The 26571-nt window shown below is 36.3% G+C and overlaps 5 protein-coding genes and 1 non-coding gene across 8 annotated transcripts; 4 read left to right on the top strand and 2 right to left on the bottom strand.

The window, feature by feature from the left end:
• Nucleotides 1–740: 740 nt before the first annotated feature.
• On the bottom strand, nucleotides 741–822 carry TRNAS-GCU (transfer RNA serine (anticodon GCU)). Its single transcript has one exon. It is a non-coding gene; the product is annotated as a tRNA-Ser (tRNA).
• Nucleotides 823–1462: 640 nt separating this feature from the next.
• On the top strand, nucleotides 1463–3748 carry LOC126793115 (F-box/LRR-repeat protein At4g14103-like). Of its 2 annotated transcripts, XM_050519556.1 has the most exons (4): nucleotides 1463–1514; nucleotides 1959–2886; nucleotides 3086–3214; nucleotides 3306–3748. In XM_050519556.1, exons 2-4 carry the CDS (start codon nucleotides 1966–1968, stop codon nucleotides 3600–3602), a joined length of 1347 nt encoding a protein of 448 aa, XP_050375513.1. In that variant the 5' UTR covers nucleotides 1463–1514; nucleotides 1959–1965; the 3' UTR covers nucleotides 3603–3748. The 2 variants fall into 2 exon arrangements, with proteins under 2 accessions (XP_050375513.1, XP_050375512.1); XM_050519555.1 differs by lacking the exon at nucleotides 1463–1514 and having other exon boundaries at nucleotides 1527–2886.
• A 1734-nt stretch (nucleotides 3749–5482) lies between these two features.
• Nucleotides 5483–8126, bottom strand: LOC126793111 (probable pectinesterase/pectinesterase inhibitor 20). Its single transcript, XM_050519548.1, has 2 exons — nucleotides 6813–8126; nucleotides 5483–6485 (listed from the first exon to the last, which is right to left on the bottom strand). Exons 1-2 carry the CDS (start codon nucleotides 7930–7932, stop codon nucleotides 5794–5796), a joined length of 1812 nt encoding a protein of 603 aa, XP_050375505.1. The 5' UTR covers nucleotides 7933–8126; the 3' UTR covers nucleotides 5483–5793.
• Nucleotides 8127–11164: 3038 nt separating this feature from the next.
• On the top strand, nucleotides 11165–13003 carry LOC126793114 (probable pectinesterase/pectinesterase inhibitor 20). 2 transcript variants are annotated; one of them, XM_050519554.1, is made up of 3 exons: nucleotides 11165–11795; nucleotides 11895–12173; nucleotides 12312–13003. In XM_050519554.1, exons 1-3 carry the CDS (start codon nucleotides 11165–11167, stop codon nucleotides 13001–13003), a joined length of 1602 nt encoding a protein of 533 aa, XP_050375511.1. The 2 variants fall into 2 exon arrangements, with proteins under 2 accessions (XP_050375511.1, XP_050375510.1); XM_050519553.1 differs by having other exon boundaries at nucleotides 11165–12173.
• A 5834-nt stretch (nucleotides 13004–18837) lies between these two features.
• LOC126795824 (uncharacterized) lies at nucleotides 18838–19242 on the top strand. The gene has a single exon (XM_050522571.1). It carries the CDS (start codon nucleotides 18838–18840, stop codon nucleotides 19240–19242), a length of 405 nt encoding a protein of 134 aa, XP_050378528.1.
• Nucleotides 19243–23698: 4456 nt separating this feature from the next.
• Nucleotides 23699–24934, top strand: LOC126795823 (uncharacterized). Its single transcript, XM_050522570.1, has one exon. It carries the CDS (start codon nucleotides 23699–23701, stop codon nucleotides 24932–24934), a length of 1236 nt encoding a protein of 411 aa, XP_050378527.1.
• Nucleotides 24935–26571: the final 1637 nt, after the last annotated feature.

The raw sequence follows: 26571 nt of genomic DNA, 5'->3' as shown, positions 1-26571 counted from the left end.
ATTCATACTTAGGTTCAACCATTTTGACCTACACACCCTCCAAATGATAATGATCCTAAAAGCTTCATTTCCTTGACCATGTTTCTGAAGCAAATTAAGAATCTGCCACAGCCACCCCAGGTTAAAAAGCATGGGAGGTCCTAAAAGAATTCCTAGTCAATTTAGTCATTGTATGGCACAAAATAAAGGAGGTTCCCCTCCACCATAATTGCGTCACTGCATCACTACTCATCCACAGTTTGCACCACAAGTATCTCATTCCATATTCACATCCTTTAATAATCTACTAGTTTAGTTCTCAAGAATTATTCTGGATACCCTTCTAGTAGTTCATTTTCTGGGCAAAGTTGAGAAGATTGTTTAGTATTCTACACGTACATCAGTTTTATATTTACCAGCTGATAGAAAGGTTTGAGTGGTTATTTGTCAAGCTGGGTGAATAATGGCATCCACCCATTCTGAATTCTAGAGGGTTTATGAGATTTGTGTGGTCTCAACTCTCAAGTCTCAACCACTAAGGAAGTAAGGAAGCTATGAGGGAGGTAGGAACTGACGAAGGAGCTCATAGGTAAGCACTAATTTCTGGATCTAGATTGGGTTTTCCCCTAGTTAGCTTCTTTCCCATTTTCCAATTATTTGTGCTAGTTTGAAATGGTGAAGTCTTCTAGAGGGGAAGAAGAAGAAGACCGGTGAGAACTGACTCAACTGAGAAATGTAAAAAGGATAAAAACAAAAATGGACGTCGCCTGAGAGATTCGAACTCTCGCGGGGAAACCCCATGTACTTAGCAGGCACACGCCTTAACCACTCGGCCAAAGCGACACTTGTTGGACGGTTGAGCTGCTCTGCTCTTCTATCACAGCATAGGAGTGATAGGACAGTTTTATCAACTGAACATTTGCAATGGAAAATAACACTTCAATACTAATTTACATGAAGTTGCGTCTCTAATTTCAATCTTTCAATAGTAGTAATGGGCATTTTGTGAAACGGAAAGACAGCGATTTTAGCAAAATAATGCATAAGATTACACTTTGGTTTTTATGTTTGGAGTCGGGGCCAGTATGGCTCTTCAAGTGTGTCAATATAGACTTTTTGACCGAAGTCTAGTGTGAGGAGCTCTGTTTCTTATTTCTTCTGATATAATTCACATCGTTTTCTTCTCAACTCATTATAAGTGATTTCATATCGATGAAGTTTATGCACGACGGTAGAGACACCTCCACAAACCAGTTCACTCCATAAATGGTGAGCACACATTCGTAATTTTGTATCCCAAATTCAATACGGTCGTCTCATACAACAAGAGTCATTCCACTCCATAATTATATATTAAGTCGCTCGTTAATTCGTAATTCAATGCATTGGGCCTATGATGGGTCAACTGCGAGTGGCCCGACCCAGCTAGCTTTACCATTTCACTATCAAAACTCGGGGTTTAAGGTTTCACTTTCATTTCGCAGTTGAGGGTTGCAAAGGGGCGTGCAGTTCTTGTTCACATTTCAGGGTGTCTGGTACTTCTTCTTACTACTTTGAATTCCTGTTTACCAGTTAATAAGCTTCTGTTGTTAGTTCTTGTTTTGTTTTCATATTCTCAGACACGTAATCGTGATGTTTTGATTCTGGATTATATAATGTGCTGAAGGGTTTCTTCTGGGTTCTCGTTGTTTTACAAAGAAAATTTTGGTGCTTTTGTCTGTGGGTTGAGAACTTCTTCTGGGTTCCCTCGGTTACCATCGATATGCTTTTCTTTAGTGTAAATGGGGTTTCAACATTAATTCAATTTAATTGGTGGAAAAATATTTCGATGCTTTTGTCTGTTGCTTGAGAAAAAATAATAAGAGAAATTGTGTCTGGATTTTCATGCATTGCTTTGTGTTTTATGTGTAAGCAAAGAAAAAAATATGAAATTTTACAGCATTGGTAACAATTTGACATTGTTCATATATACCCATCAGGGTATAAATGGCTTCGAAATCCAAAAGTCATTCGCGAGTTAAAGATATGATCAGTGACTTACCAGATTCACTTCTTTGTCACATCCTTTCCTTTATGCCAACAAAGGATTCTGTAAGCACCAGCGTTTTGTCTTCAAGATGGAAGAGAGTATGGGCCTCTGTTCCCAGTCTAGACTTTCGTGAAACACATTCAGACTCCGAAAGTTTTGTGTTGTTTGTTAGCCGTGTACTTTACTTTCGCAACTCATCAGACATTCAAAAGTTTAAACTGAAGTGCTATTGTGTCGAGCGTTTCTCTCATATTGATGGTTGGATTCGCACTGCCATTATGCATAATCTCGTTGAACTTGATCTTTGTGTTGAAAAAGATGCTTCATATATGGAGGACTTTCGTCTTGAGTTGCCTAAAAGCCTTTTCATGTGCAAAACACTGGTTAAATTGAACCTGAGTTCAATTTTTATCATCAATCCTCCTACTTCATGGTGTTTGCCGCATCTCAGGGTTCTATTTATCACAGTTAAGAATCCTGGTTCTGACCTGATGGAAAATCTTTTGCCTGGCTGCCCTGCACTTGAAGATTTTTCTATATTTGGAAATGTGGGAGAAGGCTATTTGAATTTCAACATCTCTGCCCTTGAACTTAAGAAGTTACAAATCAGTCTCTATACTAGATCCGAAGATGATGAGTTCCTAGACTATAATGATTTCAATATTTTCGTTACATCTCCAAAGCTTGAATACTTTGGTCTGGATCAATCCACTTTGTCAAAGTGTGTTTTGGGGAATTCAGAGTCTTTTGTCGAAGCCAGTATTGATCTCGATTGCCACATAGCAACCGAACATCCTGCATTTGCTGGCCGTGTGACTCCACTTATGGCACAAATTTGCAATGTCAAATATTTGTCCCTTTCAGCGCATGATTTGCATGTAAGTATTCCTAAACTACTTTCTTGTTTCTTAATTCTTATTCATTATCGGAGGGGTGTCTAACAAAGAATAGAAAGAGGTGGGATATAATGATGGTCTAATTATTTAGTTTATCTGATTTCTGAAATTTTATGTTCTGAAAGAGTATATAAATTGATTTTTAAAGTTTCTGTATGACAATAATCTATGTTTCATGAAGGACAACTGTGAGCTGCCTATTTTCGATAATTTGAAGCAATTGAAACTGGTTCTTCATCGTTGCTGTTCTTGGTGGGCTGAGTTTCTGAAGAGATCACCTAATCTAGAATCTCTTGTCTTAGAACACGTTGTAAGATATAGTTCAACTTGTTATACACCGTACCCTATTAACTTCAGCTGTTAAATATTCATAATATGCTTTCTTTTATATAATCTGTCAGGGCTGCAATTGTGATGGACTAGGTGGATATGGTGTTAAGGAAGAAAAGCTGCTTTGGCATCATCCTGAGTTGGTGCCGAATTGTCAGTTGTCTCACGTCAAGACTATCTGTATCAAGGAATTCCTGGGAAGGGACGATGAGTTTGAAGTGGCAAAGTATCTACTGAAAAATGGTGAAGTTTTGAATAGCATGAATATTTACACGGGTCGTGATGTTGTGTGCACAAAGGAGGAGATGTTGGAGAAACTCTTAAAGTTTGAGAGGGTGTCTAAGACATGTGATGTTGAAATCGCCTGAGAGTGATCTCTAGCTTTTACTAAGATGCTATCTTGGAAGGTGAGTTCAAGTTTTCATTACAGTTCAAGTTGTAAATTTTCTATAACCTCGATTGATCTTCAGATGTAATTCTCGTGGATAATTGGAGTATTTTGAATGTGGTCCGTATCTGAAGAGAATACGGTAATGATTAAATTATTGACAAATTGTCAGTTTCTGCACTTTGGTAAATTTAATTACTCTATAAAATCCAAACTAATCTGTCTCTTTGTGTTTGCTTTTGGTTACTCGGGTGATGATTACGTTTTGAGTACATCATCAACCCTAAGTGGGAATGTTTGATGTACGTAGCTTATTTATCTAAAAATCTACCTTAAGTAGTTTATGATTACCATTACATCGTGGAAAATTATGTGATATCTAGTAGCAGTTTAACCCAGTTTTATAACTTATAGCGTCAGTAATTCAATGGAATCCACCAAGTCTGTGCCTTGGTTTTTGTTGTCACAACTCGAGATGTTCAATGGAAGTGGCAAAATGGCTGCTCCAGCTAGCTAGCTAGTACAAGACATTAGATCCATTGTTGCAAAAATTGAAGAAGTAACTTTTCGGCTAGTATGTATAAGAAATTAAGAAGCAAATTTTGCCGCGGAGGCAATTGTAAGAATCAAAGACAGAATCAGTGACTTATCACCAGATGGAACTCGTTGTCACATCCTTTCCTTCATAGTGTTCATATATGTTGTTGTTCATTAGCTGTTCTGTGTTGGCAGAGTTGTGGAAGAGATCACCTAATCTAGAATCTGTTGTTTTAGATCATGTAAGGCCATCTCCAACTCATCATTGTTAGGGGCTAAAAAGCTAAAATTTAGCTCTAACCATCTCCAACCCATATATAGTTAAGGGCTAAAGGCCATAATGAGAGGGCTAAAATACATTGTTAAGGGTTATTTTAATCCTTTGAGTGAGATTTGATTTCATTTGTTTATTCAATAGGACTCCCACATTTAATTCTCATTATCAACTATATTTAATTTTAATTATAAGTTTTTATTAATACAATTTATTTTATTTTATTTGTTGATTAGTACAATTAATTTTAATTTTTATTGATTAGTATAATTAATTTTAATTTTATATGATTAACACAATTAATTTGATTTGATTTTATATGATTAATATAATTAATTTTAATTTTAATTTTAATTAGTTAATACAATAAATTATTATTTTCATGATTAAAATTAGGAATGAATTAAGAAAATAATCCCCGTGTGTGTGTATATTAACCTCATTATATTTCTCTTTCTGACAACACACTTGATTGATCATTCGTGCCTTTAAGTTATTCAATATAAGAGGTGAATGAATTCCTAATGTCATTGTTTCATTTTTTTTATTTTGTTAAATATATACTACCACGTCAAATATGGTTAAATGAGAGAAGTGAGAGTCAATAATAATTATAATTAAAATATATAATAAAATATCAGAATTAATTTCTTAATTATGAAAATAATTTATTTATTTGAAATAATAATCTAATACAAAATTATATTACTTATCATATAATTACAACCTCAAACCTTAAAATATAATTTAGGGCTAAAAATTTAGTTCTATGGGTTGAAAACAGTTGATGTCACATCGATAAATAATTTAACTTTTCAGAGCCTGGAGTTATTTTAGCCTTTCGGGTTAGAGATGGTCTAAAATGTAATTCAACTTCTGCTATCATTAACTTGTAGCTGTTAGCAATGTTCAATTACTGCATTGTCTCAATTAACTTTGAGTTAACAAGGTCTCCATGGATGACTTGATTCTTTTCTTATTTGTGGTTCATATAATTTAGTCGGGACGATTCTCTTGCATGGTTAGTTTTATTTACATGGCTTCAATGGAATTCCCCCGAGTATGTCCCTAGTTGTTTGTTGTCACATCTCAAAACTGTACGTATAAGGAATTTTAGCATACAATGGGAATAAGTGATGCCAGTAATTGACTGAATGAAATCAAAGCTGATGTAGAAAGGATTAAGCTTAAGGGAAAGTAATTGTACTTTGAAATTATACATTTCCCAATCTGAAATTGGAAAGTAGTAAACTGTAAGTACTTACACACACATATATATGCCATGTAGCTAATTAAGCTTGAAAAGTTGAAAACGCTTCTCAAATTACAACGAAGTAAACAATCAGGTTTGAATGGTTGTTCAGACTAAGCCACCAGTATAAGGCACACCTGTTTGAGGCAACCAATTATCTCCTACCAGAAAGTTTGAGACTGTAAAATTAGCAGCATCAGTTGCACCTATCACATGGTAACCAGGCCATGTTACTCTGCTGCTAGTGTTTGATCCGGGTCCTCTATTATCATACTCAGCATAATATAATGTGCTCAGTGCAAAATCTCCAGTCCACTCGAGCCAGCCAACAGGATCAATCAAACTATCCATGAAATTCTGCAAGTAAACCGTCCTCGAGTACTCCTTCCATGGTCTCCCAAGATATGTCTTGACAGTGAAGTTACTTGAAGCCAAGTCCGCAGCTGCTGTAATGGTGCAGTTCTGGATGGAAGTCCCGGTGTTCTGATTAGGGTCAGTTCGTCCCTGAGCCGTGATGGGATTGGATTGCCCTTTGAGTGGCTGGCGAGGGTAGAGGTTACAGTTTTGTAAAACAACTGCGGCATTGCCAAATATGAAGTCGACAGTTCCATAGATGTCACATTCTCGGTAGAATTGTCGCAGCGAATGTGCGTATAGGGTGTCTTGGTAGGCCTCAAAGCTGCAGCTGTAGAAGACCGACAAGTCTGCACCGTTCCGGACCGCCACAGCTTGCATTTTGCTTGGTCCAGCCGTGTTGCGAACGGTTATGTTGACTCCCACAAACCCTTCTGCCACCACAGCTGCATTCATATATTTGATCATGCATGACGTTAGTCTTTGACTCAATTTTATTCGTCATACGACTATTAGCAATTGACTATGCTTCTTTCTTGTTAGATGTATAACATCATGCATGTGTTGCATTGTGATAGCTATAATCCAGAAAACCTATGTTAAGTTTCTTAGAGTTGATTTTGTGCTTATTTCTAAACTCACGTCATCTCAAACTTTTATTAGTATAATTATTAGTTCATGTTCTCTAGCTTCAATCCCAATTAAGCAATTCACTAATTTTGGGTACAAATTCATAGTTAGACAACATAACATATTTTTAACCAGAAACTCACCTAGAGTAGCGGAGTCGAAAGTAGTCGATCCATCCACAACATTGCGGTTGCCGGTGATGATGGTCTGATTGATACCATCTCCGATCAGCAAAAGGTACTTCTTGTTTGACGCAATCGAAACATACTCTTCATATACACCGGCAGTGACATACACCAAAAAGTAGCCATAACTAGAAACAGAGTTGTTTGGCGCAGCATTAATAGCATCATTGATGGTGGTGAAGTTCCCACTTCCATCCTGGCTTACCACCACAATGTCCTTAACCACAACTTCCTCATCTCCAGCCGCTTGAAGTAGCCGCCTTCCCGGCCGGCTGATAACCCAGTTGTAAACCCCTCGCGCTCTGCTCGACATCTTCAGTGACAACCTCCCCTTTCTAAAACTGAGATGGTTTGGCGAGCCATTAGCGTTTTTGTGACCCTTTGGCACCCAACCCTCGGTGAACAGAGCCAAAGAGACACTGTACATACTTGTACAGTTTAAGAGAGGGACTAAGAGCTCGTCTTGGACAGTAGTAACAGATTGGAGAGCGTCGGAACAAGTCTGTTGGTTTGTCATGATGGCACTGAGAAATGTCTGGAGATCGTCAGCGTCGGAGCTAGGAAGCATGGCGTCACCGGTGCTGTTAACTTTCTGCATGGTGTTTGAGATGAAATCAATGTTCATGGACGCAAGAAACTTGCAGTCCTCGAGGGCTTGAATGGCGGTCTGTGATAAAGAGGACCGGTAGCTTTGGAGGTATTGGTTGAGGGAGACCATTAGGTTTTGGGATTGGAGGAGAGAGTGTTGGACGCAGAAGCGGCCGAACTCGTAGACATTGGCATTTTTGTGAGGGAGGACGGATAAGCAGTAAGAAGGGTGTGGGGTGGAATTGCAGATGGTCTCCGGCGGGAGGGAAGTGTTGAGAGGAACGTCGGCAGATGAAGATTGGGAGATGAGGAAAGAGAGGAAAATGAGGAATAGTGATGATGACAGAGGATTGAAGAGCTTATGAGAAGCCATGTCAGTGCTATGGAGAAGAATGTGTAATAGGTCTTTAAGTGTTTGTGTATGTATTAAGATGAAGTGTTCCAATTTACAGGCCGGAGCAACCATGCTATCTGAAAAGTAAACGTGCATGACTTTTATAAAAACGTACCTGGTGGCGGGGATTTCTTGTGTTTTTCAATCAATCTGTTATAGGTGGCCGAAATTGATCCAGATATTAAGCGTGATCTAATTGGGATCGATGTTAAAGAAAAAACAAAGATCCGATCCTTATATTGATTGGTTCAACATTTCGCTGCATATTGTATGATTTGTATCCAAGTTTATACGCGTTAATTAGGCATGCATTCATGTCACAGCAATATTGCATCAAAATATTTAGCCTATCTTCTATGACTCTAAACAGTTTTGAATCTCAATATTAATGCATGCATGCTGATAAAACCTTACCTCTATCGATCTCACTGCATAAAAATACGACTACGTATGTTTTACACAGCGTGTGCCTACGTAGTAATTAAACATGTATGCATGCACAACTAAATACAATTAACCTTCAATTCACTGATAATTGATTAATGTTCCTACGTTCATATATTTCCACTAGCTTTGACTGTTAGTTGGATATATGGTTCTGCATTAGCGAATCATTTCACTTAATTGGATATCTGTACTCGTCAAGGTAATCAGATTAGATGGAGTGCCTCCTTTATTGCTAATAGTTACGTCTTATTTTGGGATTCATCAAGTAAACATATATATACACATATGCCCATTTAGTAAGTGCATGAAAAGTTAGATGTATGTTCGGGAAGTAGAGAACAAATAATTATAGACTTATAGTTTAAGAATTAGATCGATGGAGATAGATCCATAACTAATTTTGTCTAAGTCGTGGCTAACTAAAATAAACCCTCGTATGAAAGTAACATCGAAGTTACAAAACCATCTTCACCATATTGCATCCACTTTGAGACATCCAAAGTGGAAGAGAAAAAAAAATATCAACACACTTTATTTTTCTGCACTTCTTTCTCAGATACATGTGAATAATTTGACATGTCAACATAGGACATGAATGATTTATTAAACCTCCTACATTCTTGACCCGCATATTAGATGGACTATATGTAGACATTAGAGCGTCTGACCTTTTATTTCTATCCAAGCTTTTAATCCTTTTTATTCCCGCCCGTCTTTGGAAACTTGATTTCGATTTATGATTTGACTTGATTGTTTTGTCCGAAGATGGAAGATAACCTACGCAATCAACTAATAATCTAATATGATGGCATAGTGTCTTGAGAATCATAATAATTTGGCGGGAAGCCACGTACAAGATGGTGGATTTTGAATACGGAATTAACATAAGTACCCGTTTAGTTGACAGTAATGGGAAGACATGTAAATGAATTAATTTCATTTCCAACCTTATTTGGAATGGAATAGGTTTTTGTGGGTGTTTGGAAGATATTAAAATCTAATATTTTGGAATTACTTTAGTAAATCATTAGAATAGAATGAAATGTTTAATCAAAATTTTCATTAAAAATTATTTATAAATAAATAATATATAATTTAAAAAAATTAGTCTTTATCCGTGAGAATGGAAATAGAATATCATCTCTGGATAGATAATTCATTTCAGGTTTTAAGATGAAGTCAGTTTCCAGTCAAATCACATTTTTTTTATTTCCATTCCAATATCAAATTACAACCAAACAATACTTAGATATGGAAACTAAATTTATTTTTCATAGCAAGATTTCATGTCAACCAAGCAAGACCTAAGTATTTTAGAAAGAAAGAAATAAGATAATTAGATGCATGGCAGATTGTCAGATGCGTGAAATGGTCTTGTTGTTCGGCTCTCTGAGTTTGTTTGTGCTTGCAGCTGTTCGATCGTTTATGTTGTTGGTCGATCCGTTTTGGGTTTTGTGGTTTGAGCTCAAGACAATTAGCTAGACTGCTCATATATGAGAACGATCAGCGATTACACTTCAGCCTGACCTCCCCTGTTAAAACTATGCCACTTACGAAACTTAATCAACATATATGGCAGGAATGCAAGATTACGAACTAACTAATCATTTTGCCTGATTAAACCTTTCACCATATGGTAATTATAACTAACACACAGAACCAAATTAACCACCAATCATTCTGTTTGTTCGATTCCAGGCTTATTCATTCGCGATCGGGTTTAAAGTCTTAATGTCTTGGTAAGCAATCACCAACTCTCCTGAATACATTATAGGTTGAAGTGTTGACTATATATATGTACGTGCATGCCTAACCTTGTTCGATCTCTAAACTTATGCATATACATTATAGTCTCTCTTCCCTCTTAACCTCTAAGTTAGACAAAATAGGTGAGAAACTTCGATCGTGCTATTTCACCAGCAAAACAGATAATTGAATTAGGCACGTAGCACGCAGTACCATACCCAACTTGGTTGACATCTTACATATGATAGGACAGTGGAACGACAAAGAATTCCGAAGGGAATATATGTATCTCAAATAAACAACATTCAAGCTCCAACAACTCCATTAAATAGAATTCAAGCCGGAATTAAAAGAGTTTTTCATGCTCATTTTTGAAATGAGTCTTTTGAATTTATTGTTGGATATGTCAACTGGATACAATTCAAGTTCGCCTCAGGTTCAACTCATCTTTTACAAAGGAACATATGCTCATTTTTATATCATCACCTGAATCACCTCGACTCGGCTGAATTATACCCCTAGCTATCCTATATCTCACGTATTCACAAACCTTTATAATTAAGAACCTTAATACGTACATACCCTTAATATTGAGTTGCATGAACCATCGATTTACTAGCTTGCACCATATATATATAACCTTAGAATTTAGTCAGAGTCTCCATATCTCTTAATCCTTCTATATATATATATATATGGTGCTCTTCCACCTCTTTCCGTCAGGTCAGTCGAGCTCACGATGATTATTTTGCTTGGTATTAGTTGGTATATGTTACCGGTCAACTTCCATACATTTTACCTAGTCAATCAAGAATCTCTAGCAAATGTGATCCACGTTAGCTGTAATGTAATGTATTAATATGAACATATATAAAATGGTCTCCTTCTTTTACTCGATAAAACTGCAAGCAAGCTATAGCTAGTATCATTCTCAACAGTATCACTCGTCAATGATTTGTCAAATACAATGCACTACACCCACTAATTATTCTCTAGATTAAATATTAACCAAGTTGTATCAGCTTAATCATATAAATAGGACACAAAGCCCCTTGACCAATTTCACTTGATCGATCACTTCATTCCTCACAAGTCAAAAAGCCCTCTCTCTAGCAAGCCGGCCTTAACTTCTTCAATGGCTTCTAAGCTCTTCAATCCTCTTGTAACTTCAGAACTATCACTACTATTCCTTAGCATTTTCGCTTTGTTTATATCCCATTCTTCAGCTGCAGATGTTCCTCTTAACACTTCTGTTCCGCCTGAAACCATTTGCAAGTCCACTCCACACCCTTCTGTTTGCATTTTCGTCCTCCCTCACAAAAACGCCAATGTCTATGACTTCGGCCGCTTTTCAGTCCAACACTCATTCGTCCAATCCCAAAAGCTTCTAGATATGATCAACAAGTATCTTCAAGGAAGTTCGAGTTTATCACAGCCGGAAATTCAAGCCATCCAAGATTGCAAGTCCCTTGCATTGTTAAATATTGATTTCTTATCAAACACTCTGGAAACTGTTAACAAAACAAGTGGTGTTCTTCCTAGCTCCGATGCTGACGATGTTCAAACCCTGCTCAGTGCCATCTTGACCAACCAGCAGACGTGTTATGATGGCCTTCAATCTGTGAGTTCAGTCCAAAATGATCTTTCAGTGTCCATCTCTAATGGTACAAATTTTTATAGTGTCTCCTTAGCGTTGGTTACGAAAGGTTGGGTGCCAAAGAGTCACAAAAATTATGGAACACCAAACCAGTCTAAGAAACATCTCAGTTTTCGAAAGGGCCGATTGTCACTGAAAATGTCAAGCAAAGCTCGTGCAGTTTACGACTCAGTTATAAATCGACGAAGACACCTTCTTCAGGCTGGAGATGAAGAGGTTATGGTGAGGGACATTGTTATTGTTAGCCAAGATGGAAGTGGAGACTTCACTACCATCAACGATGCCATAAATGCTGCTCCAAATAACTCCGTTGCTAGTGATGGTTATTTCTTGGTATATGTCACTGCCGGCGTTTATGAAGAGTATGTATCAATTATATCAAAAAAGAAGTACTTGTTACTGATCGGAGACGGTATCAATCAGACAATCATTACAGGAAGCCACAGCGTTGGAGGCGGTTCAACCACCTTCAACTCTGCCACTTTAGGTGAGTTTTATTACTATACAGTAGATTTGTAACATTACGCATCATACTAACATATATAATTTTGTTGTAAAAAGTTTGGCAGAGATCTATATATTTACAAATGGATGACTAATGATATTTCACAACCTCATATTGCAGCTGTCGTAGCACCAGGGTTTATAGCAGTGAATATAACTGTTCGAAACACCGCTGGACCAAGCATGGGGCAAGCAGTTGCGGTTCGAAATGGAGCGGACTTGTCAGTTTTCTATAGCTGCAGCTTTGAGGGATACCAAGACACCTTGTACACACATTCTATGAGACAATTCTACAGAGAATGTGACATCTATGGAACGGTTGATTTCATATTCGGAAATGCTGCAGTTGTTTTCCAAAATTGCAACATATACCCTCGCCAGCCTCTCAAAGGCCAATCCAATCCCATCACAGCTCAGGGTCGAACAGATCCGAATCAGAACACAGGGACATCAATCCAGAATTGCACCATTAAAGCCGCTGATGATTTGGCTTCGAGTAACTTCACTGTCAAGACATATCTCGGAAGGCCATGGAAAGAGTATTCGAGGACAGTCTACTTGCAGAATTTTATGGATAGTTTGATTGATCCTGCTGGTTGGCTCGCGTGGAGTGGTGATTTTGCACTGAGCACATTGTATTATGCTGAGTATGATAATAGGGGACCTGGAGCAGACACTAGCAACAGAGTTAAATGGCCTGGTTACCGTGTGATTGGTGCAACTGATGCTGCAAATTTTACAGTATCAAACTTCCTGCTGGGGGATAGTTGGTTGCCTCAAACGGGAGTCCCTTACACCGGTGGCTTAGTGTAAGAAGGTTTCTGTAAGATTTCTTTGAGTTCTTTGATTTCTGTTAAGATTGTAGAAACATACTTCCCCTAGCTAGCTTTTCTTTTGTACAATCCGGGGACATTTTTCTCTTCAAAGTGAAATATATTAATTAATGTCTGGTATCAAAAAATGGGCTTTCATGTTAACAAGCATAATTGGTACATTTAGTAGACCACCTCCATAGAGTCTAATTTGGATTTCATGCAAAATTTATCTTTGTATCAAGAAAGTATATATATGACGTACTGCATCAAGGTAGCTAGTTTACTACCGTAAGAAGTTGGTTCTACCATTAAAGTACTGATACACTATTGTACGTACGTAACTACTATGAATGGTAGAGTGCAGTCAGTTGTACACTACTATTATTTGTTAATTTATTATGTACACTACTCAATACTTGTCTTCAAACAATCACTCGAACTTGTTTTCCTTAACTTACTTATGTTGCCGAGTAATTTTTATGTGTTTCTGGAACACTACGTGACATTATTATGTGATGTACCTAACCAATCATATTACTCAATGGTGTGGTAAACATGCATGCGATGAAAAAAATTATTTAAATATAAATAACCAATCAAAAAAAACATGATAAAAAATAGAAAAATAACATTAAAGATATACATCACGTATACTATGTACCAGATACATATAATAATTTTTCTTTGTTGCCCGAAGAATCTTCTCTCTACTCTTTCCATTTTGTTTTTGGTAAACGAGTACCGAGTCAAAAACTGCAAACTTAGGGATTTACAATAAGTTTTTTCGGATAGTAGTACTCATAGTACATTTCAATAATGTCAAGCCAAAGTCGGCTGCTTTTTTTGTTCTTTGGTAATCTGAAGAATAAGAAAAGCAAATTAAGGCATTAAGCAATATATAAAACAACGAGAGGCGACAAGTTGGTCGATCGATCTTCAGAATTGCCTTGGTCACGCTCATAGAAGACACCGGCCGGCTAAGAATTCACCAGAAGCTACCTATCTAACGAATCAGCCGACTAAATTATGACATTTTCTGATAACATAACTGACCGAAAATTACGAAGACTATCTTGGCCGCCTAGCAAAGTAACATGAAACTTTCATGGAACGATTGGATTATGAGTTGCAGAAGATCGAATGAACCCACCGGAATTGATTCATATACCAAGCATGTATATGTGACTCAGACACACTAGTACGATCAAGCCACATCCAAACCCCTATCATCACTAGAAGCACTTCCTCTTCAGTACGAAGGTTCAGTGGGACTTGTTGTGCATGTTTTAGCTAGCAGTACGTACGAAAAATTTGTTGGTGTACGTGGTCACGTACGTAACCTACGTACATATCATTTCTCCCATGCAAAACATACTACAACATTTAAATCGACTTGGAAAGTTAATTGAGAGGCTGTAGTAAGTAGTAACAAGGCATTGAGGTGAATCATTTACTGTATTCATATTTTACCTATTCTTTATGTTAATGAAAACTCTTCAATATTAACTGAAATTTATAATTTATTCGTCATTGAACCTCATATATCTGCAAGTTCGTACGCTGTTTTGTTAGTATGACTTTGGTGCTTTAACTTGGAGTTCTATTTCAGAAACGCCAAGCTTAATCACTTCGTGCGTAGTTATTTACTATATTTTAGTTCTACATGCAGTGAGGGTTAATGCTCTAATTCTTGAACACCTTCTAAGACATAAATCCCCTAACTACATGATTTGTGGTTGATTTGTAGTTGCGGGATCAAGTTCATGCAGTAATTGCTCGTTCATATAAATTTTGCACCTTCAATACTAAGCCAATTACTGCATGAACTTGATCCACATACTGTATTAAACTTTTATTGCTCAATGTACCAAAAGCATAATCTCATATTCCAGCGATTGCCAGTGCCAGAACCATTTTCTTTCGTTCTAAATTTTTGCATTTGATCGATTCCACGAGAATGTAACTTTCCCTGTTTGTGAATTTCATTTATCAACTTATTTATGCAAGGGGCTACTTCGGTCTGTGTCTTCTGCTGCCAAACATCCCTTAGCTGCTAGTTCATATCTTAAACACTGACTGTAGGCATTCCCAACCCTTGTTCGATCTCTGAACAGTGTACTTATAAAGAGAATTGAATCCACCGGCCAGATCTAATTGACGATCAAAAATCTCTTGTTTGGAAATCATTTTGGCTACTCCAAATTAACCAGCCAACCTCTGATTTAGCTAGACAAACGTGCAACTTCGATCCCCAAGAATGTATATGATTGAATATGTATCTCTATGCTTGTAGGTTTTGGACATCTAGCCTATGCCTGATGATGTCTCTAATATTCCATTGGGCACCGCTGGCGTCATAATATAGCGCCAGATTCGGCGTTACAATCTTATGTGATATGTCACATAACTTTATCACGTCAGTTATTAAAATAGTTATAAAATGTTATTTTTATATAAAAAGATAATCATATCCTTGTTTAATATTTATTCATTATAATTATTAAATTAAGAAATATTTTCGTTTAAAGAAAAAAGAAATATTTTCATGGACATAATTCAGATACATATTTTGTAAAAAGAAATTAAACTACAAACGATTTAGTTACCTTATCACTTTTATTCGAAAATTAATTTACGATATTTGTTCAAAAAGTTACCTTACAAGTGATGGAAACAACATTATAATCTTATGACAATTTTTAATGGCCGACAATTATCATATATATATATATATATATATATTCTCTATCAAATTATTAAAAATCTCCAACAAAATTATTTAGGACGAAATAATTTTATTTTGAAAATATTTTTCACATATACGGCCGGTCTATATTTTTCACAGATGAAATAATTTTTATTTTGATAATAAGTTTTACGCGCACACACACATATATAAGCATATTTTCGGAAATATAGAAAAATTAATTATTTTATGAAAGCATTATCGTAATGGAAAATAAGAATAAATGATAAAGAAAAAAATATATTTTTATAATAATAATCTAGAGCTGTGGATTAACATGGATATGATTGTCTTTTTATTTAAAAATGACATTTTATGACTATTTTAATTACTGATATGGCAAAATTATGTGATACATCACATATGATTGTGGCACCGAATCTGACATCATCTTGTGGCGCCAAAACATTTTCCTATTCCATTACTTAAGAGTCTTATAGCCAGGCAGCAACTGTTGACATATTCATATGGACACTACAACGACAAGAATGAAGGCTAAAGAATATTTGTAGCACTATAAAAATCAACACAGACATAATCTCCCAACATCTTTTATTAGGTCTGCTAAAAAAATACATCTTTTATTAGGTAATGTTTGAGCAAGACTAGAGGATTGCATTTTCAACATACATTAGCTCGATCATCACGCATAAACGTACGATACAAAATGACCTGATTGTATTGGGGTGGGTAGACTTTTGACGTCCGCAACTGGTTGGTTAAATTCAGAGCTACATTTGTAGTTCGAATCAATTCAGATATTATGAGTCATACGAAATGGTAGCAGAAGCTGCACAGCAAACAATACTTGATAAATTTTGATGCATCTCTGTACGTAGTCACTTCACACCAAAACTGGTATCAAAATAAAGTCGGCAATGTAAACGAGAATCAATTTAAAGTTAATGGCTTAGTTAGAGAACTTGACCTCTCATGAGAAAGCACGTGAGGTAAGTTATGTCTCTCATAGTCTAATTCTTTTAACCACTAATAAGAATCTTCCTTCTGTGGTGCAAGCCCTGAAGCTTGATCTTAAGGTTCTTCCGTACCACTTGAAGTATGCGTTTTTGGGAGATGGTGATACATTGTCTGTGATCATTTCATCTGCACTCGACAAGGAGTAAGAGGAGAGGTTGATTAAAGTTTTGAAGCGACATAAAACGGCCATAGGATGGATCCTAGCCGACATCAAGAGAATCATCCATATCATGTGTATGCACCGAATTTTGCTTGAAGATGGTGCTAAACCGACCAAGGAAGGTCAGAGACGTCTTCACTCACCAATGATGCAAGTTGTCAAGGACGAGATCGTGAAGTTACATGATTGTGGCGTCATTTATCCTATTTCTGACAGTAGGTGGATCTCTCTCATTCAAGTTGTGCCAAAGAAGTCTGGAATCACGGTGCTGAAGAACAAAGATAACGAGTTAGTGCCTCAAAGGACAGTGACTGGTCACCGTGTGTGTATTGACTATAGGAAGCTCAATGCTACGACAAGGAAGGATCACATGCCGCTGCTATTCATTGATCAAATGCTTAAGAGGTTAGCTGGTCATTTTTCTATTGTTTCCTTGATGGATATAGTGGATATAATCAAATTAGTGTTGCGGAGGAAGATTAAGAAAAGACGATGATTGAGTTCATTGCTTCAAAAGGACGTTCCTTTTCACTTTGATGATGATTGCAATCACACATTTGAGACTTTGAAGAAGGTCTTGACGTCGGCACCAATCATGGCACCGCCAGATTGGTCTTTGCCATTTGAATTGATGTGTGATGCCTCGGACTATGCAGTTGGAGCCGTGCTAGGGCAGAGGAAGGACAAGCAGCCTTATTTCATTTACTATGTCTCACAAACGCTCAATGATACTCAAAAGAACTACACCACAACTGAAAAAGAACATCTTGTGGTTATCTTTCCTCTAGATAAGTTTCTGTTTACACTAACCATGCAGTTTTGAAGTACTTAATGACGAAGAAGAATTCCAAACCGAGATTGATTCGATGGATTCTCTTATTCAAAGAGTTTGATCTCGAAATCAAGGACAAGAAGGGAAGTGACAATGTTGTGGCAGACCATTTGAGCCGTTTAGTGAGAGATGCCGAGCCCTTGGCCATTCAAGAGAGTTTTTCGGTTGAGCAACTCTTTCGAGTTGAGATAATTGAGACATGGTATGCAGATATTGTGAATTATGTTGTTTCTAAACAATTTCCAGATACTTTATCGCATGCTCAAAAGATTAGACTCATGGCTTTAGCTAAGTAGTACATTTAGGGTGAACCATACTTGTGGAAACATTGTGTTGATCAAATCATTAGGAAGTGTGTCCCTGAATCTGAACATCATTCTATACTTGCTTTTTGCTAATCTGAGTCTTGTGGAGGACACTTTGGTTCGCGTATGACTGCTCTTAAAGTGTTAGAATATGGTTTCTTTTGGCCTACAATCTTTAAAGATGCATATCATTTTTGCATGATTTGTGATTGATGCCCACGCATGGGAAACTTAGGATCTAGAGATCAAATGCCTATGACACCAATTATATATGTTGAACTATTTGATTATTGGGGTATCGATTTCATGTGACCTTTTTCTAACTCTAATGGTTTCTTGTACATACTCGTTTGTGTTGATTATGTTTCGAAATGGGTGGAAGCCAAAGCCACCCGGACTACAATCTTTAAAGATGCATATCATTGTTACGGATTTCCTTCGTTCTAACATTTTCTCTAGGTTTGGTATGCCGAGAGTTATCATTAGTGATGGAGGATCTCACTTTTGCAATTGAACAATTGAGGCGTTGTTGAAAAAGTATGGTGTCAAGCATAAGGTTGCTACACCTTATCACCCCCAAATAAGTGCACAAGTTGAGCTATCTAATCTTGAAATCAAGAGAATTTTGGAGAAATCAGTTGGACCATCACGCAAGAATTGGTCTCAAAGATTGGATGATGCTCTTTGGGCTTATAGGACTGCATACAAGACCCTTTTTGGCATGTCTCCTTTTCGGTTAGTCTATGGCAAGGCGTGTCATCTTCCCGTGGAGCTTACGCATCGTGCATGATGGGCTGTGAAGAATTTTAACATGGACATTGATGAGGCCGGATTACAAAGAAAGTTGAAATTAAATGAGCTTGAAGAGATTCGAAATGAGGCCTACGATTCGGCTATGATTTACAAGGACAATGCTAAAACGTTCCATGACCGTATGATTAAGAAGAAAGACTTTGTCGTTGGGCAGAAAGTTCTATTGTTTCATTCTCGACTTAAGCTGTTTCCGGGAAAATTACGTTCTAGATGGCTTGGCCCGTTTGTTATTACTCACATTTTTCCTTCTGGTGCTATCAGGATTAAAGGTATAAAGATTGATAAGGAGTTCACGGTCAATGGACATCGCTTGAAGCCGTACTATGAAAACTTTGTGGAGCCTAACGTGGAGGAGACTTCTCTCATTGAACCTAAAGCAAGTGAATTTTTGGAGATAGTCTAGGCTATAGTCTCTAAATTTAAGCTAATGAAAGAGCCGTCAACGAGTGTTTGCATTTTTTTATCCCTTTACTCTTTAATTTTTGTTGCTTGTCATATTGTACATTGAGGACAATGTAAGTTTAAAGTGTGGGGTGGGGTATATATCATTCGTTGTATTCTATTGTTTGATGCTTATATGTGTTTTGATTTTCTTGCTTTGATTTCCGATTTTTGTTTTGTTTTACTGTTTTGTTTTTCGATTTTGTTGTGTTATGTTGTTTTGAGTCTTAGATATGTCTTTAACTGTCTAGGATAAGTTGATCTTTGGATGATTAGTTGATAGATGATCACAATATTAATTTGAACTTAATTTCTATTTGATGGTTAATCGATGTATAGAAATTGTACGAACATGTAGTAGATGAGGATTTTGAAATTTAGGTACAGAATAATCATGTTCTTTACTTGTTTGAATTCATGTAACCCTATGTGAGTTTCGAGCCATATATATGTCTTTCTTTGGAGAGTTTTATCTATCGTTTCTTGGCTATATAACCGCATTACATTTATTTTGATCACAACGAACTAGAGAATGCTAGAACTTACTTTGTGAAACTTTCAAAACTTTTATCATAATATACTCTGATTTTGAAAAAAAATTTGGATCTTTTTAGGATTCCACCACTTTATGCCAAACAACGTTTTATCCCTATTTGTGCGCTTCTTGGGACATCTTAGTATGAACCCTTTTGAGCCTACATTAAGCATTTTCTTTCATTACCAACATGTTAATATCATTGTTTAGTATAGTTATATCTATACCTTGTTCTCTAGGCTTGACAGAGCCGATTTTGGATGTAATATAGAGTGATGATTTGATTCAAGTGTGGAGTTATGCTATGTATGTAATTATGCCGTGAAAAAGAATAAGAAAAAGAAATTCTATGCACGGTTTGAAAAATAAAACGAAAAAGAATGATGATGATGGTCACGGCATGATACTTTTTTTTGTGAATTTGGAGTTGTGTTATACTTGTTGAAGGCTCAATAATGTTATATTTTAGCATTTGTTCGTTTTCAAAATGTTTAAAGTGAAGGATGGTCCAACATGATGATATTTGGCCCTTATTTTATGGAGCTTGGCGACATAAGGTGGATGTTCTTGCTCTGCTAAGTTTTGAGGATGACCTTTGTGATTCTTTTTATCTGAAAATTATATCATTGCCGAGCTTAAGCATACCTTTTATAACCTATGTGAGTATATATTTGAGCCAATTGTCTATTCTTGAGAGTGGTATGTTAGTTATATGCAAGGACTAAAATTTGGCGAGAACGGAAATATCGAGGATTTAAAAATTAGAAATTTCGATTTAAAAAAAATAGTAAATTGATGAACATTTATATAAAAACATGTAAATTTTGAATGAAACTTTGAGAAATTTTTATTTGATCAATTATCTACTATATGTCATAAGAAATTATTATATAACTATTAGTTTATAGTGAGTTATAATAATTTGAGGTGAAATAATCGTTGAACATAATTAAAAATCTACTTAAAATATGTATGTAAGTGAGTTATACATACATATGTATATATATACCAAAAGGGAGATTGGGTCATCACGCCTTATTTACATATGATACATTAAACATGAAATTACATAAGTAGTTTAGAACCTTATAAATGATGTATGAGGTACAAAAATTTCATTATCTTCAACATGTCTTTAAGTAAAACCCTAAGTATATTGTGAAGAATAGTCATTAAGATATTGTCCCTTTATAATTTTGCATATACTGACTTATATGCCAACTATAAGGGTAGTGGGTGATTGACTGTGGGTTGTGGTACTAGTAGTTCCCGTTCGGATCAAGCATTTCTCAAATTTGACAATAATCATAGCTTTGTGAAGATTGTGCATCAGATTGTGTCCATATGTTTTCACTTGATTGCATCTCATTAGAGAATAAATATGGTGGATAATGCATGTTGAATTTCCTTCATAAAAGTAAGGTCTATCATTGCTTCCTCTTAAACCAAAAGGGTCTGATTCCCCTCAACAACTAGTTCGATTTTATTTCAATTTTAAGTGAATGTTAAAATATGGAATGTAATATATAATAAAAGGAGTCATATGTAAGTTAGTATTCACAAGCTTTCACTTTGATTCGACTATTCCGATCACTCTTGCTTGACCTTGTACGGTTGTATGATTACTACCAACAGATTTGATCTGTTATCTATAAAAAAATAAGTACCGAATTAAGAAAACATATCTCAGCTAACGTGGTTTTCAACATCTTCTTTATTAATTAAAGTAATTCTTCATGTGAAACTATCAAACCAGAAAATATCATAATTACCTTTTATGGGTTAAAGTTTTCAAAATTATGAAATACTAGCCTCAAACACACTCTGCGGGCATGAAAAATAAAATTTTAACTGAACATAAGAAGAGTGAAAAGTGAGAAATATGAGAGAGAGTTAAACGTGGGAAGTTATTATGCATTTATACTTAATCATCTTTGTTTTTTTCTCCTTCCATATTTTTTTTTCAAATTTATATTTTGCAAATTACAATCATGTTCTTCAAACTATAACTAATTAGATTTAAGAGTTTAATAAATAGTAGATTTTTTAGAAAGTTCAAAAAAATTTAACCAATCAACATGTCAAACTCTTATTCTTGCTTGATTAATAGAAAATAGAGAAATTTTAAATACACACCTCAAATCTCTAAATACACACACATACTCAATACACGACCAATTTAAATTCTCATTCAAATACTTTTACCAAATACACCACATAAAGTAACTAAAATACCCTTAAATTAAAAAAATCATCAAATACCCTCATTATATTGCTATATAAGGCTACTATTTAGTGCGATTAATATATTGATTAATTTATATTGACATCTTGTAAATGTTCATGTCGATTCATTCTACAAAATCATAGGTAATTTATGTCGGTAATTGTTAGTTCTTGGGAATAATTATAGATCTGCAAATGTTATTCTCATATTTTTCATACATGAAAATGATACATCGTCGATCATCAATGTATTTCGATTAAGAAAAAAATGAAGAAGATGAACTTCTTTTTGATTTTGGAATGTAAGAAGATAAAATTTAATGAAATGAAAAATCAGAATTTTTGTACATGAATTACCTTATTTGGAATTCTATAATAGAATTTATATTTTTGAGGTGAAAATTAAGGAATGAATTGATTGTTTGGATTAATTTTCAGTCAAAATAGATTCAAAATTAAATTTTCCAAAAAGATAAGAATATTTAATTTGTTTCCAAAAGTAAATATTCAGTCTTTGATTATTTAATTTATTTTTGATTTTCTTAAGTTTTGCAAATGCCTATTTTGGTCATTTGACATTCATGCAAAATGTTATTAGAAATATAAATTGATAGGGGTGTGTATTAAGTGTTTAAGGGTGTATATTTAAAACTTATTTAGAAAATATTAGATAATGGTTAAAATAGTGGGCTCTAACCATAATTCCACTGTTTCTTTTTTTCATTGTTTCTTAAAATTTTTTAAAACAAATTAGCACGCACGTATGGCGTATCAACTGTCAAGAGACTAGTATATAAGAACATCAAAATAGAAAGGTTTCTCGTGCTACAAGTAATGAGGTATATTTTGCTACCTCAAACATAGTAACTCGCATATGTACGGTACAACAAACACTAACCGTCGCATATGTACGGTACAACAAACACTAACCGTTTTCTCAGGCAGGATTTCGCTTCATACCCATATACAATATACATCAAAGGTAATAGCTAGCAAAGACACAACATGCGATGGCCAAACTCAATTTTCGTACCATCCACCGTTTTTTTCTCGAAACAAAATTAGCTACAGCCATCTTTGAATTCCTGTCAATATTTACACCTGTACTACTTATGAATCCCATATATTGATCCTTTCTTCTACTTCTCATCCCCAGCTAGCACCCCAAACCCCTATTGTAACACTAATTACCGTTTAACACTAATTCCCTATTGTATACAACCAAACGCCTCCTTTCTGGTTTCGGCCTCCTTGAATCATGGTCGGTGTGATGTGGTTTTCGCGCTAAGTTAGCTTCCAAATGTCTCGCTAATTCCGAGCATAGTTGGGCGAAGAATCACACTCACCGATCTGAGCGAAGTTAAACAATGGAGGTTCAGAGAATTAGGCAGTTGATGTTATTATGGTCAAGTGTGCAAAGCTCTCGTGTGGCCCTCGTGGGTGGGAATCACACCGCCGCAAGGTTTTGTACTCGCTAATGTCATTGGCTTCTCCCGCTAGCTCACCTCTCTCCCTCTAACACCAGAAAAATCATTTCTTAGCTCTCTTCTTGATCCCAATCCCAATATCATATATATCTGTCTTTGTCTTCTTTGACATCAAAATCTGCACGAAATATACCAGCATTGATTTAACAATCGAAATTGTTCCGAAACAAATGGCGATCAATTTGGTCCAGGGTTTCCGAACCAAATACCTACCGACACACAAAGCAACTATTGGCTTAATCTACCCTGATGCCAAGTACTTAGTTATCAGGATCCCAGACTCCCGAGTTTTGTTGTTTCTGGCTCGATCTGTCATCTTGGCTTTAGTTATCATCTCCCTTCCGTGGTTGAACTCACTTGCTCCCACAACAGACACCGCTAATGGAATCATGGGCTCCTCCGCAAACCCTGATCAAGAGCTCGTGCCAGTCATCTTCCGTGACTTGGCCAACGAAGGCCTCATCAAAACTGGCCATGGCGTGAAGGCAGTATTTGTAAGCAGCGGAAATAATGAAGGAGACATTGAAAGCTCAGAGATCCTCAAAGACAATAAAATGGATCTCATTTCCGTAAACGAAGAGAACCAACAAGGCTCTGTCAACGACCAATCTATTGATTTCGCATTCGTCTCCGTCTTCCGTTCCGCCATGAAGTTCATCGAGAGGACTCTCAAGGTCGGCGGCGTTGTTGCACTCCAGCTCAGCGAGGAATCCTCCACGGGGTTTCGCATGCCTTCTAACTACAAGTTGGTCTACCTCATAAAGTTCGACGCCACCGTCGTGGCCATGAGGAAGATGAGTTCATCGATTTCAACTGCTACTACTTCTCCCACACGCCGACGTCTTTTATCTGAAGATGCAAAGAAGGAGGCATTAAAGAATCTCGAAGATGTGCTTCTTGAACCACCACGAGCTTCATCGGGCAAGTCGAGCAGATACTTGAAGAAAACTCGCTACCTTCCCGACTTGATGGGAGACTCGCTCGAGGGATACTCTCGTAGGATCTTTATCGACGTTGGATTGCCTGAAAAGGAAGGCGGTAGCGGAACGAGCTGGTTCGCCAAAAACTACCCTACTCGCAACAAGAATTTCGAGATGTACAAGATCGAGACAACCCTAACAGACGAGTCCGCAGGCAAGGGGGTTCTTCAGACCAGTATGTCGGAGTGGCTGGACAAGAACGTGAAGGAGGAAGAATATGTTGTCATGAAGGCCGAGGCCGAAGTGGTGGAGGAAATGATGCAAAGTAAGGTGATAAACTTGGTCGATGAGCTTTTCTTGGAATGCAAGCCACAAGGGCATAATGGGAGAGGTAATGTGAGCACTCGTAGGGCTTACTGGCAGTGCTTGGCTTTGTACGGACAGCTTAGGGATGAAGGTGTTGCAGTGCACCAATGGTGGGGTTAACGTTGAAAACGATCGACGGAGAAATGATACTACGTGTTTGTGAAGAAAGACAGAGAGCAAAAGAATGTTCCAAAAGTACAGATAGAGGGGTAATCAAATCGATCGATATAGCAAGAAAAACAAAAAAGAACAAAAACTAGTCTTCCTTTTTTTTTTTGTTCCTTTTCCTTTCATTCGTTTCTTCTGTGTGCTGAAGTTATTGTATTTGAATTGGCCCTTGTAAGTTATATGTATATATGGGGGCCTGGAGTTCAGCGATCATATAGATAAATACATGCAGTCAGTGGCGGATCCAGGATTAATTGTCTGGGAGACTTGAAATTTCTTAATGATTAAAATGTTATAAAAATGTAGCACAAGTTAAAAATTTAATTATAATAACCTATGTTTGAAAATAGAAATGCATCAAATATTAAAATTAGAAAATCAATGGCGGAAAGAGATTTTTTGAAATTGAGTAAAGAATTTACTCAAATTTTAATGCTAAAATAAATTATTTATTCTTGTATTCACTAAAACAACCAATGAAGTAATTGTTTTCTATTTGCATAAGAAATAGAAAATATGTGAAGTACATGGAAAATAGACCATGTTTGTATTTGTGGAGAATTGAACTTGGGTGGGCTTGAAAACTAACAAAATGATAAACCAATGCAACAAGATTACAATACATGCACATTTTACTTATCCTTAGTAAAATATATTCGAAATTCTTGGGTGGGCTTAAGTACCCCCAAACTTGTGCTTAGATCCGCGCCAGCATGCAGTTATGTACGGTGAGAAGAGAACTACGTACGTCTGAGTTAAACTTGGAGGTAGAAGCCTTCTTTCGTTTCTCTCGGCGGTGAAGACACAGACTAATTAAGCCCATAAGCTTATTAAAATATTAGAAGATGAGGATGAAGATTGAAGTTAGGAGTGTTAAGCTTGAAAGGCTCTAAAACACAGAGTTATTGATCGCTAATGTTTTTTTTTGTTGATTATTGGATGTGTATCAATCGGGTTGTGATTCAGACATCTGAACACATGTATAATATTTGGGGTGATCATGATCTACAGGCTAGCTAAAAGCTCTAAAGGAAAATATCTTATAAATCTCTTCGTCGTCTTCGATATTCAATTAGTGCCCCTTCTATGTAGAGTGGTTCTATTCAGCTTAATTTATGTTTATAGGGTTTAAAGATAACCAAATTAATCGTAGAAACTGAAAGAGTTATATATATAACTCAAATCTATGGATCGTTCTGACGGTTACGAGATCATATATTTTAGACCTTGGACATATACATCATTTCGAGCTTCTTTATTATCTAAGTCGTCACCAAATATGCGTGGATACCTGTTTTCTGAACGTCTATTTTCCAAGGTTTATTATGAAGTTAAATGCAGTGTTAAACTATTTATTTCCGGTAACAATTGGAAATACTGGGCCACACTACTAGAAATCGGGGCTGTGGGGACATATATACATATGTCCATATTAAGTAACAAATAGAGATACTTGCTATCATTTGTCTCCATTGTGAATTTAGGGACATATAAGTGTGCCATAGTGAGTTTAGAGACACAAAAATGTTCCCATTGATGGTAAATAGTACCAATACGAAAATACCAGCACCTTTTACAGTGTAATGGGG

The sequence above is a fragment of the Argentina anserina genome, chromosome 5 (assembly GCF_933775445.1).
Source record: "Argentina anserina chromosome 5, drPotAnse1.1, whole genome shotgun sequence".
NCBI classification, from domain to species: Eukaryota; Viridiplantae; Streptophyta; class Magnoliopsida; order Rosales; family Rosaceae; genus Argentina; species Argentina anserina.
This window is presented reverse-complemented; position numbering and strand designations above follow the sequence as displayed.